The sequence below is a fragment of the Elephas maximus genome, chromosome 14 (genome assembly GCF_024166365.1).
Source record: "Elephas maximus indicus isolate mEleMax1 chromosome 14, mEleMax1 primary haplotype, whole genome shotgun sequence".
NCBI classification, from domain to species: domain Eukaryota; kingdom Metazoa; phylum Chordata; class Mammalia; order Proboscidea; family Elephantidae; genus Elephas; species Elephas maximus.
The window spans coordinates 95,180,177-95,199,436 of record NC_064832.1 but is presented as its reverse complement, the minus strand read 5'-3'; the positions used below and the strand labels follow the sequence as shown (position 1 = coordinate 95,199,436).

At 44.7% G+C, this 19,260-nt stretch overlaps 1 protein-coding gene across 11 annotated transcripts in view; it reads right to left on the bottom strand.

Moving 5' to 3' along the window:
• FRY (FRY microtubule binding protein) overlaps positions 1-19,260 on the bottom strand; it is a 524,498-nt gene that overhangs the window by 56,746 nt on the left and 448,492 nt on the right. For all 11 annotated transcript variants that reach the window (XM_049853229.1, XM_049853227.1, XM_049853221.1 and 8 more), the window contains 9 exons: positions 18,478-18,599; positions 13,770-13,957; positions 11,810-11,904; positions 9,550-10,157; positions 7,920-8,017; positions 6,304-6,474; positions 5,538-5,678; positions 3,043-3,222; positions 744-905 (listed from right to left, as the gene is read on the bottom strand). In XM_049853229.1, coding sequence (XP_049709186.1) covers positions 744-905; positions 3,043-3,222; positions 5,538-5,678; positions 6,304-6,474; positions 7,920-8,017; positions 9,550-10,157; positions 11,810-11,904; positions 13,770-13,957; positions 18,478-18,599 — 1,765 coding nt within the window. The remainder of the gene's footprint in view (positions 1-743; positions 906-3,042; positions 3,223-5,537; positions 5,679-6,303; positions 6,475-7,919; positions 8,018-9,549; positions 10,158-11,809; positions 11,905-13,769; positions 13,958-18,477; positions 18,600-19,260) is intronic.

The window sequence follows — 19,260 nt, the reverse complement described above, 5'->3', positions numbered from 1 at the left end:
AGCCTTATCATTAACACCTGGGTGTGTCATTTGGAGAAAAGCAGACCCATTTGGATGAGTGGCAGAGGGCCAGGATTTCTTTCACTGTTTGAAGGGCTGCCATGTGGAAGAGAGATCAGATTTTACTTCTAAGCCTTAAGGAAGAGAACTAGGACCAGTGAGGGAAGCAAGGAAGAGTCAGACTTCAACTCAAGGTAGTGAGCTATTCAAAGATAAATGGCTTCTTGGAATTCTGTGAGGTCCCCATCACTGGAAGTGTTAAAGCCTAGACAGCAATGTTGGGATGGTGAACAGTGGGACTGTGGATCACGGGGGCAGTTGGGCTCGATGCTGTTGTTGTTGTTAGCTGCTGTTCAGTTGGCCCCTGACTCATGGCGACCTCATGCACAATGGAGTGAAACACTGCCTGGTCTTGCATCATCCCTTTGATTGCCTGTGGATTGGACCCTTGTGATACACAGGGTTTTCACTGGATGATTTTCAGAAGTAGCTCGCCGAGCCTTTCTTCCTAGTTCATCTTGGTCTGGAGGCTCCAGTGAAACCTGTTCAGCATCACAGCAACATGCAAGTCTCCCCTGACAGACGGGTGGTGGCTGTGCGTGAGGTACATTGGCTGGGAATCGAACCTGCAGCTCCTGTCTGGAACGTGAGGGTTCTACCACTGAGCCGCTACTGCCTGCACTGGGCTCACAGGTACCCTCAAATCCCTTCCAAATAGTTCCTTTGAGTCTAGGATCCTATACCTGAGAATACTGAGGCCTTTTCCAGCTCACGGGAACGAGGACGTTGGAGTTGGAGCCCGATGAGGTGGAGGATGTGCTCCGGGTGACGGCCATCGCCCTGGGCTTCCCATCACGCCCTGAAGAATTCTGCAGTTCATCATACCGCCGCCCAATGATGGGCGTCTGGGGGAAAAAGAACACAAGTTCTGTCTCATTAATAGTTCTTTGGTATAGGGACCACTCAACCCAGAGGCACCCAAGAAGCGCTTTTATTCTTTTATTTTGGTGAAAGTATACACAGGCAGAGATAAATCATTTCAACAATTTCTATACATACAATTCAGTGACGTTGGTAATTTTCTTCGAGTTGTGTAACCGTTCTCGCCATCCTTTTCCACATTCTTCCACCACCATTACCTTAAACTCACTGTCCCCTAAACTTCCCATCCAATCTTTTGAGCTTCCATTGTCAATTTGATCTCACCCAGATAATTCTTTAAAAGAGCACGATGCTCAAAGAAGACGTACTTCACTAATTAAGATAGGCTAGCTATTTCTTGGTCAAAGAAGACTTCAGAGGATAGTTTTGGTTTGGTTTAAAGTTTAAAGATTGTCTCAGGGAAATAGTTTTGGGGGCTCATACAGCCTCAGTGGCTCCAGAAAATCTGGATTCCATTGAGAATTTTTAATTCTGTTCTACATTTTTCCCCCTTCTGATCAGGATTCCTCCATAGACTCTGATCTGAATGAAGAACTGTTTTTTGATTAAACACTAGGTGAATTCAGTGTCACAAGTAGGCTCATTTTCCTGGTGTTTGAATATCATTCTCATTAAGTTTGCATCATCAACATTTTCCCATTCTCTTTATCAGCTGAAAAAAGTCGCAATTACTTGTTCTTAAACACACTTGAGAAACCACTGATAAGGGTTAGAAGCAAAATGCTCAGGAAACCAGGGAGTCCATTTTGTGATATTTAAGCTTGGAAAGAATTTGTTATAGTCACAAGAAGAGACCAAAACTTCTTCCCCTCTTCCTAATGTTCCATCACCAATCGCTACATCCTTTCAATTATTAAATATTTATGTAAATTATGTAAATTGTGTTCCTCCTTGGACCAGAACAAGCTCAAGTCAAAGAGTAACAGTAGCTTTTTCCCCCCATAGCAACGTAAACAATGCTAAAAATGGCAAAGGATCCAATAGCCATCCTAGTATCGCACACGTTCTAAATACAGAAGTGGGTGTGACAATGGCAGGGAAATACCATTTCATTCTGAACACGAAAAAGATAAGAAGTCAGTAAGCTCTGTTGTGTCAAAAACTCAACATGGATATAACCTGCTTAATAGTGCAAAAGCAAACAAACCCAAACCTACTGCTGTCGAGCCGACTCCGACTTATAGCGACCCTACAGGACAGAGAAGAACTGCACCACAGAGTTTCCAAGGAGCGCCTGTCAGATTTGAACTGCCGACCTCTCGGTTAGCAGCTGTAGCACTTAACCACTACGCCACCAGGGTTTCCAAAGTAAGCACCATGTAAGTAGATCAGGCTTATTCCTTCCATGAGTTCACGCATTCAGCAGCATTTCAGAAAACATCTATGAAGTGCATAGTATGCGTCAGCCACTGGACCAGGCACTGTGGTTACAGAGACTAATTGGTCACGCCTTCTTCTTCGGAAGGGCTCAAGAGATCACAGGGTAAGAGAGACTTGAAGGCAAAGAATTTTTATACCTTCAACTACATGAATTAAGACCAGTAATACCAGTAAGGAGCCCTGGTGGCACAGTGGTTAAGTGCTCGGCCGCTAACCAAAAGGTGGGTTTGAATACACCAGCTGCTTCGCCGGAGAAGGATGTGGTAGTCTGTTTCCACGGAGACTGCAGCCTTGGAAGCCCTGTGGGACAGTTCTGCTCTGTCCTACAGGGTCGCTATGAGCTGGAATTGACTCAACAGCCACGGGTTTGGTTTTGGGTTTTTAGGACCAGTTGCCACTGATTCCGACTCATGGTGGCCCCATGTGTGTCAGAATAGAACTGTGTTCCATAGGGTTTTCAATGGTTGATTTTTTTGGAAGTAGATTGTCAGGCTTTTCTTCCAAGGTGCCACTAGGTAGACTCGGATCTCCAACCTTTCGGTTAGCAGCTGAGCTCATTAATCTTTTGCGCCACCCAGGGACTCCAAATCGGGCTTAGAAGTCTTCATTTTAAAGAAATATAATAGGAATAAGTCTCTGTTTTGCCAGGCAACTGCTTTTGACCTTTGCCAGGACAAATTTATGCTCAAGCTCCCGGAAATACGTAACACAGCTAAGTACCTCTGAAATATCAAAGTGAAAATCCAGGGTTTTTCCGGGTAATTCCTTAGAAGCGCTGGTCCACACTCGATGTATTTCTATTTTCGAAAGATCACTGTGTTGGTAGGAAGGCAGGACGAGGCTGGCAGATCGAGAAACTACCAGCTTCAGGATATTCAAAGCTTCTCTCCAGTGAATACTCTGAAGGAAATAAAACATCCCATGGTTAAAAATAACTTTATTTTTTAAAGCATCTGCTGAAACTTCTTCTGACCAGTCAGAAATCACTCATTTAAAACCGCACAGGAAATTCCCTGATAAACCAAGGCAGATAATAGGAAAAGGCCACTTACATGTCAGATGTGCTACACTCAGGAAACACGCAAGTTTAAAAAAATGACCAACTGCATATTCAAATAAATAACAATTTAACATAAGGAGGTACCATTTTTGCCAATGTGGTATTTCCTTAATTTGGATAAAAATCCCCAATGCATTTCATGCAGCTGACAACTTGTTGGGTGCTCTCAGATGGACTCCCGCTTACAGTGGCCCCGTGTGACAGAGCAGAACTGCCCCATGGGGTTTTCTAGGCTGTAATCTTCACAGGAGCCGATCACCAGGTCTCTTTTTCCATGGAGCCGCTGGTGGGTTTGAACTGCTGACCTTTCGTTAGTAGCCGAGCACTTAACCATTGTGCCACCAGGGCTTCTTACTGACTAGTTCCTCTTTCTCCAAACTCTTTCTATGTCCGGTTTCCAGTCTTTCCTGCTCTGTTTCCTATTTCTCTGACCTTTTCTGCCCTGTTTTTTCCATGGATTCCTCACACTCAGCCCATTTCTCTCCTCACCCTATGCCTCCCTCACTGCCTAACCCAGGAGTCCAGGAGCAGTTCTCAACTCCTCTCCTCCTGATAGTTCCTTCCTCCCTCTCCATTCCTGCTGGCACTAGCTCAATTGATCCATCTACCTGGACTATTTCCACCAGACTTCACCTATGTCCATCAAACCCACTCCTGCTAAAGTGATCTTCCTGAAACATTTTAGAGTGTCCCACCTTCTTGCTAAACTCCTTCAAGACCTCCCTCTTGTGGGTACTCTCTGGGTATGGCCAATGGGCTAATCTCCCCCAGGCTACCACAGGGAGTTCTTTAGACCTGGCTGGGTCTCCCAGCCTCTGTGCTTCACTCACACTGTTCCCTGATCTGCCCTTCCTTTCCTTACCTCCTTACCTGCCTGTCAAACCCCTGCTCTTTCTTTACACTCAGTTTGTTTTACCATCTTGGTCTCACTGACAATCCCCAGGAAGACTGAGGTACTTCTCCCACAAAAATAGTGAACATAGATAAATCAACGTGATAATTTTTTTCTTTCTCTCAGTTCCTCCCTCCCTCCCTCCCTCTCCCCTTCCTTTCTTTCTTTCTCCCTCTTTCCCCCTTCTTTCTTTCTTTCTTTCTGTCTGCCTTTCTTCCTTCCTGTCTCTTGTTCTTTCTTTTCTTTTTCTCATTCTTTCTCTCTCTCTCTCCCCCTCCTTCTCTCTCTCTTTCTTTCTGCCTCAGCTTTGGAGTAAAAGCACATAAAATAAAACTGATTCCCTCTGCTATTAAATTCTATACGAGGGAAGTAATGGTTTGAATGTGAAATTAGCCACTGTTAAAAGGAAGACCCACTGGCCTAAGACAGAGTGGGCAGCCTTCATAAATGATGAAACGGGGCACCTGGGTAGTAGAAAGGTGTGGAGTGGCCCTCTGACCCGTGAGTGCTGTGACATGCAAAACTGTCACTGAATGTCTGACCTGCGGCACAACTAGTATTCGAACACCACCACTCGAAAGACGAACGATGCTTTGGAATCACTTCAGCATTAAATAATTTCTGCAAGTAATGTGACGGGTGAAGTGAAGATGGGGAGAAATGTTTAAAATTTACACTGCATGGCACTGTCATTGAGTTTACCCAGAGAAAACCTAGCACTTGCCCTTGAAGGCTACAACTTGTTGAGTACCAGCCTGAGAAGAAACAAGGGAACAACCGAGATGTGCAGAAAAGCATGTTGTCTTATGAGTCAACTTGGCTAGGCTTTAGAGTCCAGTTATTTAATCAAACAGTAGTCTAGGTGCTGCTGGGAAGGTACTTCATAGATGTAGTTAACATCTATAAGCAGTTGACTCTAAGTAACAGAGATTATTCTTGAAAATGTAGGTGGGCCTCATCCAATCAGTTGAAGGCCTTAGCAAAAACTGAGGGTTACCAGAGAAGACATTCTGCCTCAAGTCTGTGGCACAAAATCCCATCACACTTCCAGCCTGCTGGCCTGCCCTACAGACTGTGGACTACAGCGTCAACTGACCAAGTTTCCAGCCTGCCAGCCTACACTTACCCTAAGGATTCTGCCTTGACACCCATGCAGCTTTGCAGAGGCACAACCAAGTGCAAGCTACAAGGGAAGATGCAGTCTCTCCAGAATGACTCTCTGGAAACATCCCAGTTTGTAAGTAAAGCTATTCAAACACTCACTTGCACATATTTTTCAATGGTCTTCAGAACTTCCACGTTAAACTGCTTTACAGGAATGACAGAAAGGTCCATGTAGCTGAGCAGACTGTAGATCACTTGGAGCAGGGGCTGCTGCATGCTAGGGAGGCCCTTCTCCAGCAGCTGTGGGACCCACGGAGGACAGGACACAGGGCCAGTTAGCTTGACACCAGGTTTCAACACAAAAGACCAGTGTTTCTCAATGCCTTTGTGGTTGCAATTTTCTTTAAGTTGTTATTGTTGTTGGGTGCCATCCAGTCACTTTTTGACTTACAGCACTCCCATGTGACAGAGTAGAACTGCCTCATAGGGTTTTCTAGGCCGTCATCTTTAGGGGAGCAGATCGCCAGGTCTTTCTCCTGTGGAGCAGCCGCTGGGTTCAAACGCCAATCTTTCAGTTATTAGCCGAGCATTTAAACACTGCATCACCAGGGCTCCTTTTTGCACCATGCAGGGACCACACAGTATACAATAACCAAAGAACCTGTTGCTGTCAAGTCAATTCTGACTCATAGTGACCCTATAGGACAGAGTAGAACTGCTCCATAGGGTTACCAAGGAGTGGCTGGGGGATTTGAACTGTAAACCTTTTGGGTAGCAGCCATAGCTCTTAACCACTGCACCACCAGGGCTCCCATAATATATAATAGGCATTCAATAAATGGAAATTATGAGTTATCATCAGTTCTATGTAAATATTTTACCCATGGAAACTACAATAGCTCTTCTCCTTAATTTAAAAGCTTACCTCTGCCAGGTAGGTCACCATGTTCAAGGTCACATCAGCATATGCTTCATGAAGATAGCGACAGACCACATTGACCCATGTGGCACAGTCCCTCGTGTAGCTGTGGGTTTTATACAGACTCATGACATGTGCGAGATTCGAGAGCTTGGGGTTCTTCTCCTCCAAACAAACCTTGTGAGAAAAGAAAATCAATTAGGGAAGAAAGAGCCTGATGAATAGGAAGACATGTTAGCGATTTTGCACCAAGTCTTGGTGGTCTGGAAAGTCGATTTATCCATTTTTTGGAAACGCTACCTCGTTAGCTCATATCACCTTCACCAATTATTTCCACCTGCCTTCTTATTAATGAAACGAAAAAGGAGCCTTTGAGCGGCCACCCAGAGATGCGCACTGCTGCCGTCATGCCTCAGTTACCATCCTCGATACGTTCCGTGAGGCAGGACGTCATGTGATGTGGACGTTGTGTGAACACCATTTTGTGCATAAAATTCCTTTCAGGCATTCCCTTCCAGAATAAGGAGTTTTTGTCCGTACTAAAAATTTCCTGGGGCAAATAACCTCCCTCTACAATGAGTTTATCTAAGGTTTCAACAAATTCTTCCGTGACCTTTGCATGAGCACACGCAGACTCACCGCTCCCTTTCACATTACGCCACGGAAAACGTCGTTTGAAGCATTCGAACCACTCAGAGCCAGCACTAAACTCGGTGTCATAGGCTCAGAGCCAGCACTAAACTCGGTGTCGTAGGCTGGTCCTGCTTCTTCTGTACGCATCTCGAACAAGCTTCGTGCCTTAGCAGTGACTGTCAGCACACTGAGAGGGATTCGCTTCTGTATTTAGTCCTCAGTCCACGCCATTAGCAATTTCTCCAAATCTCATATCTTCAAACACAAGGCGTTTTCGTCAGACTTGTAGCTTTCAGTGGAGCCGACCCTTTAACAGCTTGGAGATTTTTTCTTTGTTTTTGAGGATCATCAAGATTTTCGAGTGTGACATGCCTGAATCCAGGACATCCCGCTCTTTGATTGGAATTTCTGAACTCTATTATAACCTTATGGGACCACGGACGTATACGTGGTCAGACATTGCCTGGATGGACGTTATGCAACGCTTGACCATACTGACAAACCAAAACCCATTGTCATTGAGTCGATTCCAACTCACGGTGACCCCATACAACAGAGTGGAACTGCTCATAGGGTTTCCAAGGCTGTAATCTTTATGGCATAGTAGTTAAGTGCTACGGCTGCTAACCAAGAGGTCGGCAGTTCAATCCGCCAGGTGCTCCTTGGAAACTCTATGGGGCAGTTCTACTCTGTCCTGTAGGATCGCTATGAGTCGGAATCAACTCGATGGCAGTGGGTTTGGCTTTTTTTTTTTTTTTTAATCTTTACAGAAGCAGATTGTTAGGTCATTTTATCTTAGAGTGGCTAGTGGATTCAAACTGCTGACCTTGCAGGTTGGCAGCCAAGTGCTTAACCACTGAGCCACTGCTGATATCAATTATTATTTTCAGGTTTTGTGGAAATTGTTGTCCTGTCTGGGCCTGGTAATTTCTGCCTAACACCGGGCCTTCTGAAGGGCGGTATCCATCTGCCTGAGAACTATAACATACCTGGGCGATCCTTTCGGCCACATCCTTACAGAACTGATTGGGGTTTTCAAAATGCTGGATCAGCTGGGGCAGGAGACATAAGACATTCAGTGGAAACCCTGGATTAGAGAAGAGAGAACGGACACAGCTACAGACAAGCACATCTTAACCATTAACAGTGGGAAGGCAGAGAGCAGATTTTATTCCAAGGTTATGCAAAGCAGACTTTCTGAAGCACTTTAGTGTGGTCTAACACAAAATCCAGGAAAAACGTGTGATGATAATGGCACCAGTTACAAAGAAGGCAATGAAGTAGGTTTGTAATTTTAGTTATAGTAGCCCTCTTGCTAAGGAGCCCTGGTGGTGCGACGGTTAAGCACTTGGCTGCTAGCTGAAAGCTTGGTAGTTGGAACCCACCCAGTGGCTCCGCAGGAGACAGATCTGGTCATCTGCTTCCATAAAGATTAAACCCACTGGTGTTGAGTCAATTCTGACTCGCAGCGACCCTGTAGGACCGAGTAGGACTGACCCAAAGGGTTCCCAGGCTGTAGTCTTTATGGAAGTAGACTGCCACATCCTTCTCCCACGGACTGGCTGGTGGGTTAGAACTGCTGACCTTCTGGTTAGCAGCCAAGCACTTAACCACTGGGCCACCAGGACTCCTGTCATAAAGGCTAAGGCCTAGAAAATCCTAGGGGGCAATTCTACCCTGTCACACGGGGTCGCTATGAGTTGAAAATCGGCCCAACAACAACAGCCCTCTTGCTAAGGGTTGTTTGTGATGAAGGATAGCTGGCCCGGGTTTGTAAAATTGGATTGAAATCAACTGAAGCAATAGTTGGAGATTTTTTTTATCAAAAACATATTTTGAGAAAAGCCACTAAGAGAAGAAATAGACTAAGTAATTTTAGGTCTCACCCATGTAATGGAAAAGACTGTTGTAATGAAGATTAATAGCTTAGCACCACTGCTTACGCGCTAGCTTCATGAAAAGAATTCTAGGCCACAGGCCATGGTATTAAAAATCTGGTTTGTTAATTTGGCTTAATTTAAAACAATAAGCAACCAACAGACTTTTTAAGAGGAAAAGGAAGGGAAATAAAAGGATTTGGGGGTTAAGAAGTAAGAGAAAAAAAGTCTATACGAGATCAACTGAATGAACTACCATTATCCGCATTTTGATCCTGAAAGCATAACGAAATAACTAGTATCTTATATATTACTTCTGCTCTCTTTATGCTGTTGCCTTAAAAATATCTCCTATGATCTAAATAATTGTCATTTACATTACATAGAATTAAAAAAAAACAAACAAACTCCTCCAAGGAAGCATATCTAAGCAGAATTATTAAAAACAGTGTTGTTGTTGGGGGGTGTCCAGTCAGTTTCAACTTAGCTTATAGGATAGAGTACAGCTGCCCCATAGGGTTTTCTAGGCTGTAATCTTTATGGAAGCAAATGGCCAGGTCTTTCTCCCACAGAGCTACAGGGTGGGTTCGAACCACCAACTGTTTAGTGAGCCACTGAGTGCTTAACCACTGTGCAACCAGGGCTCCTTGTTAAAAGCAGCAAGTCCACATTATCTTGTTACGTTAAACATCAACGCAACCCCCACCAGAACGTGTAAGAGAGCAAGTGCTGTTGGCTTTACCAATAGCCTGGGATGAGTCCACCATGGGTGCTTTGGATACTGGCGTCAGCAGACTGAAGAGGTGCAGGGTCAGGTCTGCGGTGGTGAGAGACGTGAACCCTTTCAGCAGCAGCTGTTGCAGCCCTGAGAAGTCAGCCCACTTGAGCTGCGCCTGGAGTTTCTCAAGCTTTTCTCGGGTCTCAGCTTTATCCAGTGGCATATGAGCCAGAAGTCTACTCAGGAGTCTTAGGGCCATTAGGTATTCAAACTCAAAGTCAGACTCCATCAAGGCCACCGTGACCCAGAAGATGGTGGCCAACAGGTTGGTTGGATGGTTGATGTGGGATGGGTCGGTCAGGCTGTCTTTCAAGGAAGATGAGCTCCTGGCTTTTGAGGAGAGGCCTTGCTGGGTACAAGCCTGGATTCTGTCCAGTGTAGCGCTTCGAGGTGGGTCTGAAGATCGGTCTATGACACCGAACTTCTTGGGGACAGAGAAGCTTCTCTGGTGCCGGCTGCGTTCTGCAGTAGCTGTGCTGCCACTGGCAGTTCCTGGGTTCACGTTGAGTTGTCCTGTGCTCTTTCTGCTTGCTGTTAATTTTGCACTAGAGCTTAAATCTGGTGATGATGAGCTGGGTATAAAAATAAATACATTCATTAGAATGTCAACATGCTTCAGTGAAAAGCCAACATTTTCTAGTGCACCGAGGAACGACAAGGGCAGGAAACCATTCTTTGGAAACCCTGCTTTTTAAGTTGATTTCTTTCTCTTTATTCTTAAACTGAAAGCTACGGAAAACAAAACTTAACAACACTCACAAACAAAACAAAACAAAACCCAACATTGACTTGACCTTATTGAAAGTCTATAGAAATCATCAGTTGGCCTTAATGTTGGCTGATATTTCATTTACCTTTTGTTTGAATTTGGGTAGGGGTAATTATAAAATGGGTTAATTCCTGATAGAATAAAGAGCAGAAATTGAAATGATGTTATCTAGAAATAAGAAAGTAAATATTTGTGTCGAAGAAAAAAATTTTTGAATCTATAAAAGTTTATGAAAATGATTTCTAAGCTTGTTTCACGCAGAAAAGATAAAGCTCTTTATCAACATTCTTGCCAAATGTTTTGTTTAGATAAAACTGTAAATTTATGCAGGTAAATATGTTTGATGTTAGCAATTACACCAAAACTACCCACTCTTAAAAAAAATTCAACTTAAAAATGGAACCAGATCCAATGCGATATAAGAAAATGGCTCAATTTCAAGCATGATGAGCTGAATTACACACATGAGATACAGGATTGTGAATGACCTGAAATGGGTTATTAAACACTGGCAGGAGCAAAAACAAAACAAAACAAAAAGATCTTAATGTAAGAAGTTCTTTAAAGTCAACACTTATTTCAACTGTTTTCATGGTCATGGTTCAGATAAGTTTTGTATGTATTTATTTAAAAAGAAGATTTAGCTTTAGTTTCTGTTTACCAATATGATAAACAGGATAATAATTACATAACATCTGAAAAAATGTTCAAAGATATAAAGAAGGAAATTAAAAACTACTAATTTTTAAGACTTGTATTATTTAGGGATAACATATTGCTATCTATCTGGTGTTTAAAAAAAATATATATATATACATATACACTTACTGCTCACTGACAACCTCATCTGATATTTCAAATTTACAGTAATAGTGAAAAATCTACTATATGACTGTTTTGCCCATTGATGATGTACGTCTGGCAATAACAAATGCCGAGGTGTGAGGCAAGAGTAACACTGGCTGTGATGATTAGGGTTCTGTGTCAACTTGGCTGGGCCATGATTCTCAGTGGTTTGGCAGTTTTGTAATGATATAATTCAACAATTATGTAATGACGTAATCTGGCAGTTATGTAATGATGTAATTCAGCAGTTTCATAATGATGTAGTCATCCTCCATTTTTTAATCTGATGTGATAATCCTTCATTTTCTCATAGCACCAATTTTCACCTAACGACCTGGTCTTTAGAACCTAACCATGTTGATAAGTAAGAAGGGGTGTATACATATGTACATACATACATATATATACATTATATATACCTATATACAGCGTGTGTGTGTATGAGTTGTAGCTTTCATTTTAATTTAAGAAAATACCATAAATATTTTTCATGTCATAAAGAGCCTTCAAATCTGGATTTGTTCTTTCGTCTTTGTCCAAAGTCCCTGCATTTCCCAAATATTGAGTATAGTATCCTTGATTTCAAAATGCCATTAGGTGGATTCTCACCGAGATAATACAGCCAAGAGATCGCTGTTCTTCAAGCAGTCAGACAAGTTATCCACGGCCGCTTCCAAGGTCAAGAGTGCCTCCATGACATAACCCTGCCAAACATGCAAAGCCAACGTTTTTTAGTGCTTATGTCTACTGACTGTGCGCTTCCTGAAGGTCAAGTTAATAAATGCAAAATTGACTCAGATGATGTTATAGAAAGCTAGGCAGCCATTGCCGCCTAGCTTTGACTAAATCTGAAAGTAATTCATAAGGGTTCCATGCTCAGGAAATTCAGATGGCTTAGGAGCTGGCAGAAAAACATAAGATTGACTTCCCCAAGTCTGAGGTCCTCAGCACATCATCTACAGCAGGGAGGCAACAGGCTGAAGGTGGCTGGCACGGCCCCTGGCTGGGGGATGGAGGGTCTTTGAATTGTGGCATTGAACGTCTGAATGTCGGAGACTGAGAGGTGGAGTATGGGAAAGGTGGTCCTCAGTGCCATTTCCAGCAGTATGCCCACGGCCAGAAGGAAGACAGGAAGCTAGGGGCTACAGGCGTGCAGGATTCCTGATATGTGGTAACATTTCTTTTTTTTTTAGTTCTCTGAATTTTTTTTTAAATTGTGCTTTAAATGCAGGTTTATAGAGCAAATTCGTTTCCCATTAAACAATTAATACACATATTGTTTTGTGACATTGGTTGCCAACCCCATGACATGTCAACATTCTTCCCTTCTTGACCTTGGGTTTCCCGTTATCAGCTTTCCTGTTCCTTCCTGCCTTCTCGTCCTTGCCCCTGGGCTGGTATGCCCATTTAGTCTCATTTTGTTTTACAGGCCTGTCTAGTCTTTGGCTGAAGGGTGAACCTCAGGAGTGACTTCATTACTGAGCTAAAAGGGTGCCCGGGGGTCATACTCTCGGGGTTTCTCCAGTCTCTGTCACTAGTAGGACTGCTCTTTTTGTGTGTGTGTGTGTGAATTTGAATTTTGTTCTATATTTTCCTCCAGCTCTGTCTGGGACCCTTTATTGTTACCCCAGTCAGAGCAGTGGGTAGTGGTAGCCAGGCACCATCTAGTTGTGTGGACTCGGTCAATGCAGGAACATTTCTGATGGCAAAGAAGGGCTTGTTCTGACTCCCAGAGCTTGTAATGCCCTTGGCTTTCAACTTGCCCAGCTCCCCAATCTCTGGGCTCTATCTACAGAGTCATTCTTGTGGCAGCTACATTCTTCATTACTTCTTCAGCTCTTCCTGGTCTCCTGGAGGCTAGCCATACAAAAACTGGTGGTGTTTCGCATGGATATGAGCGGGACTCCTGTCCTGGGCAGGGAAATCATACAACAGCATCCTAGGATGGTGGCAGAAACCAAAACATGACAAGCAGACTCCTTCCTCTCCCACCCGCTCAGAAACAAAACAAAAACAAGAAAAACCAACAACAAAGGAACCACTAAAGGATTTTCAGTTGCTGGCTTGAGTAGAACAGAGTATCTGTTGGATTTCTAGAACAATTCTCCATGGAGTGATTTTTAAAAATGTAAAAGTCAACCTCTAAAAAATCACCTATATGAGACCAAACGGTCAACGATGACTTTAACACAAAGATGAGAATATAACGGGGCAGGGAAACTAGATAAATGGAAACAGAACAACCAGAATGGAAATAATGGCATGCTCACACATTGTGAAGAATGTGACCGATGTCACTGAACAACTTATGCAGAAATCGTTGAACAGGAACCCAAACTGCTGTGTAAACCTTCACCGAAAACTCACAGTAAAATATTATTTAAAATAAAGAGTCAACCTCTAAGGGAAAACAACGAAAAAAAAAAAAAAAAAACTACAAATTGTGCACGTCCAAATGGCTGGAGCAATTGGTGAGAAAAAGAAGGCTTAAAGAAAGCCATTCACACCTCATCTTTGAAAGGGAGAGAAGAAGGATGAGCCCAGGGGCCCAGGGTCTTGTCTTGCATACCTGGATCTCATCTCCATGTTCTCCGATCACCTCCACCAACCTTGAGAGAAGGTCGGACAAGGCATGAGCTGACAGGGGCTGCTTGAGAGCTCTGAATATCTGGAAGGCTCGCCCCGCACAGTGCCTGGAGGAGCTGGCCAGGGCCGTCTGCAACGCAACTTCACTCAGGTGCTGCTCCAGATGGAGACCTAGGTCAAGAGGAGCCCAGACAACAGGTCAATGCCCCAACCGCAAACAGGGGCATCCAAATTACCTGTAAATTTAAAATAGGCTACGTAGACAGGGCTACATGCTGGAGATGCTTACTTAAATTCATCATTTTAAAATAAAAAAAACAAATCTGGAATGTATCTTAGAAAATGGCATAAAACACCAAACCAAACCCACCGTTGTCGAGTCAGTTCCGACTCAGTGACCATATAGGACAGAGCAGAACTCCCCCATAAGGTTTCCAAGGCTGTAATCCTTGCGGAATTGACTGCCACAGCTTTCTCCCACGGAGCGGCTGCTGGGTTAAACCCCTGACCTTTTGGTTAGCAGTGGAGTGTTTAACACTACACCACCTGGGCTCCTTCTTAATCCCATATAAGCAACTGCAGACTAACGAATGGATCATGTTTCAATTTTTTTTTTTTACCTCCTCACTTTTTCAAAACACATTTTCCTGCTTCAACCACCTGAGACATGGACGTTAAGCCCCCAGCAAGGAAAACCAGCTTATTTAAGTCACGACGACCCTGAAGGACAGGTTTGTACTGGTAGAACTGCACACCCTGCCACCACCATGACAGTGTCCTTTGGCAGAGCAAAGGAAAGTGTCCCCTGGATGCCCTGGGAGCGCCCAGTCTGCTGTGCTGGCGGGTGTGACCGGGGTCGGAGTTCAGGAAGCGTGGGACGCTCCATTCCAGCCTGGCTTGTGGTCTCCTGCTGCCTCCTCCTCCTCACTCTCTCTCGTCCTCTGCCCGCTGGCTTGGTGTGGAGGACCCAACAGAGGCCTGTGACCATAGGGGAAGGCAGAGCACCAGGACTGAGGGTCCTTCAAACACCAAGTGGAAGTTGCCATTACGTGCTGTCGAGTATATTTCAACTCAAGACAGTAGAACTGCCCCATAGGGACTTCCAGGTTGTCACCTTTACAGGGGCAGATTGCCAGCTCTTTCTCCTATGGAGCCGCTGGGCAGGTTTGAACCATTAGTAGCCAGTCGCCTAACAACTGCATCACCAGTGTTCCTTCCCACGTGGAAGGCTGCCTGCCAAATACCCACATGGAAATGCTATGTGAGCCCGAAGTAGCCTTCCAGTGTGGTAAGCCTCCCTTTGAGCTTTGGGGCTTGTTAGTTACAGCAGCTAAGCCACCCTGCCTGATAAAAGTGTTTCTAGGAACATATATTATTTTGGTGTGTGTGTGTGTGTGTGCTGTAATGGGAACAGACCTAACACAGTGATGTACAAGGAAGGAAATAATAATAATAAAAATCAAACCCAAATCCACTGCCGTCAATTCTGACTCACGGCGGCTCCATGTGTTACAGAGTGAAATTGCTCCACGGGGTTTTTTGGCTGCAATCTTTATTGAAGCAGATAGCCAGCCCTTTCTTCCGTGGCATCACTGGGTGAGTTCAAACTACCCACCTTTAGGTGAGTAGTTGAGTGCAAACGTTTGCACCACCCACGGACTGTGCAATGGGTGAAAGCAGCTTGGTCACAGTGTGGAAAAACTTAGACTCTAAGCAGTTTGAAGCCCCTTCTGAGAATATAGTATAGGGCACTCACGTATTTGCTCAGTTTTTATTATCTCCACGTAACCAAGGGTTTTCAACAAATTAACGGTCCACATACAAACAGTACATTTCTCCCTTTGGGTTGTGTTTAACTGTTAAGTGATTTCTAAGTAGAGGACGGTGGTTAAGAGCGCGTTCCTTAGAAACCTTGTGGGGCAGTTCTACTCTGCCCTATAGGGTCCTTATGAGTCAGAATCAACTTGACAGGAATGGCTTGGTTTTTTATTTTTAAATTTTAAAGAAATTCCAAAGGGGAAACTCAAAATAAGAAATGGCAATCCTATTCCTGGAGAAGGAGCCCTCTTGGAGCGATGGTTAAGTGCTCGGCTGCTAACTGAAAGGTCTGCGTTTCGAACCCACCGGTGGCTCCGTGGGAGAAAGACCTGGCAATCTGCTCCCTTAGACTACAGCACAGGAAACCTTGTGGGGCAGTTCTACTCTGTCGCATGGGGCTGCTATGAGTCGGGACGAACGGCACACAACAAGAACATTCCTGGACAGATTTTCCCATTTCAGTTTATCAGCCTTTTTCTGCTTTATAGTAAGTGTTCTGTGACAATAAAAAGACATGTGGCTAATCTGAGCTGTTTCACTCCGTGAGGTGCGCTCATTATCAGAGCAGCTGGGAAAGCCAGTGAGCAGAGCCTGCGTCTGCAGCCTGGTGCTTGGAAAAAGGCAGAGAGAGATTTTCCACCTCACTGAGGAACCAAATGCAAACTTCACACCCCAACCAGCCCAGGCTAAGAGGGATCTAAAAGGAACTCAGCTGAAGAGAAACAAACGTTATTATTCTTGTTGTCGTTGCTAGCTGCCGTCGAGCCAGCCCCTGATTCATGGAGACCCCGTGCACGATGTAACAAAATGCTGTCCAGTCCTGTGCCATCCCCATGATCAGTTGTGGGTCTGACTGTGAGATCCACAGGGTTTTCAATGGCCGGAAGTAGATCGCCAAGCCTTTCTCCCTAGTCTGTTTTAGTCTGAAAGCTCCCTTGAAAACTGCTCAGCACCATAGCAACACACAAGCTTCCACTGACAGACGGTGGTGACTGCGCACAAGGTGCATTGGCCGGGAATCGAACCCGGGTCTCCTGCGTGGAAGGTGAGAACTCTACCACTGAGCCACCACTGTCCCCATTACGATGCTGTTGTGTGCTGTTGATTCTGACTCATAGCGACCCTATGCGACAGAGTAGACTTGCCCCATAGGGTCTTCTAGGCTGTAATCCTTACGGGAGCAGATCACCAGGTCTTTTCTCCAGTGGCGGGTAGGTTTGAACCCGTGACCTTTTGGTTAACCATTGTGCCACCAGGGCTCCTATTATGATGCTAAGTAACCAAAACAAAAACATTGTTTTTCAGTCAATTCTGACCCATAGCAACCCTACAGGACAGAGTAGAACGGCCCCATAGGGTTGCCAAGGCTGTAAATCTCTACAGAAGCAGACTGCCACGTCTTTCTCCTTCGGAGCAGCTGGTGGCTTCGGGCCTCTGAGCTTCTGGTTAGCAGCCGAGTGCTTACTAGTCCAAACAGGAACCACGACGTGTTCCGAATACTGAGCGGCACTTGCAGACGTACGTGTTCTAAAATGTAATTATCAGCAAACGCTTTTAAAGCCAAAAACATTTTACCACAAATTCTTTTTTTGAAAAAGTTGGTTTGCAAGGCTGGTGCTTGATAACAGCCAATACATGAGATTTATTTCTCAGGGCCTTTTTTTCCATAAAATTAATATTGTGGGCACAGTTTAATTCTAGTAAGACAAGTCACCCTGAAGACTAAGGTGCGCCTGACCCAAGCCACGGTGTTTCCAATCACCTCATACGCATGTGAAAGCTGGACAATGAATAACGAAGATCGAAGAAGAATTGATGCCTTTGAGTTGTGGTGTTGGAGTAGAATGCTGAATGTACCGTGGACTGCCAAAAGAACGAATGAATCTGTCTTGGAAGAAGTACAGCCAGCATGTTCCTTAGAAGCAAGGATGGCGAGACTGCATCTTACATACTTTGGACATGTTGTCAGGAGGGATCAAGTCCCTGGAGAAGGACATCATGTGTTAAAGTAGAGGGTGAGTGAAAAAGAGGAAGACCCTTGAGGAGATGGATTGACACAGTGGCTGCAACAATGGACTGAAGCATAACAACGATTGTGAGGATGGCACAGGACCGGGCGGTGTTTTGTTCTGTGGTACACAGGCTTACTATGAGTCGGAACCAACTCGATGGCACCTAAGAACAACAAGAAGGCAAATGAATCAAAGAGAACAAGTGACCCTGGGGAAATTATTTGATGGTACAGAGTGCACGTGGACACAGCAGTAACTGTTACTCAGTTACGCGGCATCTGAAATAAGCTTCACCAGTGACACAGTTAAATATGCTTGTGTGATAGACGCAGACCATCGAGACCATACACACAAGATACTTAGTCACGTAGGGGGAAGGGAGCCCTGGTGGTGCGGTGGTCAATGTGCTCAGCTGCCATGCTGAAAGGTCAGTGGTTCGAACTCACCAGCCGTTCCATGGGTCAAAGATGTGGCAGTCTGCTTCCGCCTTGGAAACCCTGAGGAGCAGCTCTACTGTCCTATAGGGTCGCTATGAATCAGAATTGACTCGACAGCAATGGGTTTGGCTTTTGTAGTCACGTAGGGAAGGAACCCTGGTGGTGCATCAGTTAAAGTGCTCGGCTGCTAACCAAATGGTTGGTGGTTCAAATGCATCCGGCAGCACCGTCCAAGAAAGACCTGGCAATCTGGTCCCCAAAGATTACAGCCCAGGAAACCTATGGGGCAGTTCTACTCTGCCATGTGGGGTCGCTATGAGTCAGAATCGACTGAACGGCACCAACAACAACAGTTGTGTGTGGAGAGAGAACTCCATCATGGAAAAATGCTGAAAATGGGGTTTGGAGAAATAGGGTGAAGTACCTGATTTGGAATCTTTAAATACGGATACAACATGGCGTAGAAAGTTGGTGAGCTGTTCAGCACTCTTTGAATTTTGATTTTTGGGTGTGATGTCTTCATGGCACCAAAGTGGCCCAAATGCCCTGAAACGAAACACATAAAGTATCAGAAACATAACTACCATTTGATATTTTTAAAACCATACAAGCAGTTCTAACTGCAGAGGTGCAATATAGTTTTCTAAAATGCTTCCTAATTCATTTGGGGGTAAACTTTGCTCTTACAAACCTTACCAGTGCACTGAAAACAGATGCAGCTACCTTATGGAGACATATGACATTTCCGTGAAAAATTAAAACCTTCTCAATTCACCAAACAGTGTTTGGCACAGAGCAGGTGCCGTGTGTTTGTCAAGTAGGATGATACAGAATGTTAAATAAAATGTACAGAGACTATATTCAAACATGATCCATGCACATATTACATACTGTTGATAGGTGCTGTTGATAGGTGTTGTCGACTCATAGTGACCCCACGTGACAGAGTACAACTGCCCCATAGGGCTTCCTAGGCCCTGGTGGTGCAGTGGTTAAGCACTTGGCTGCTAACTGAAAGGTCGGCGGTTTGAACCCACCCGGCGCTCCGTGGGAGAAACGTGCGGCAGTCTGCTTCTGTAAAGGTCACAGCCTAGGAGACCCTGCCTACGGGGCAGTTGTCAGGATCCACTTGAAGGCAAACAGCAGTATCCTGTACACGCACAAACTCCTTCCCATTAAATTCCATGTTGAGCAGAACACTCTGAAT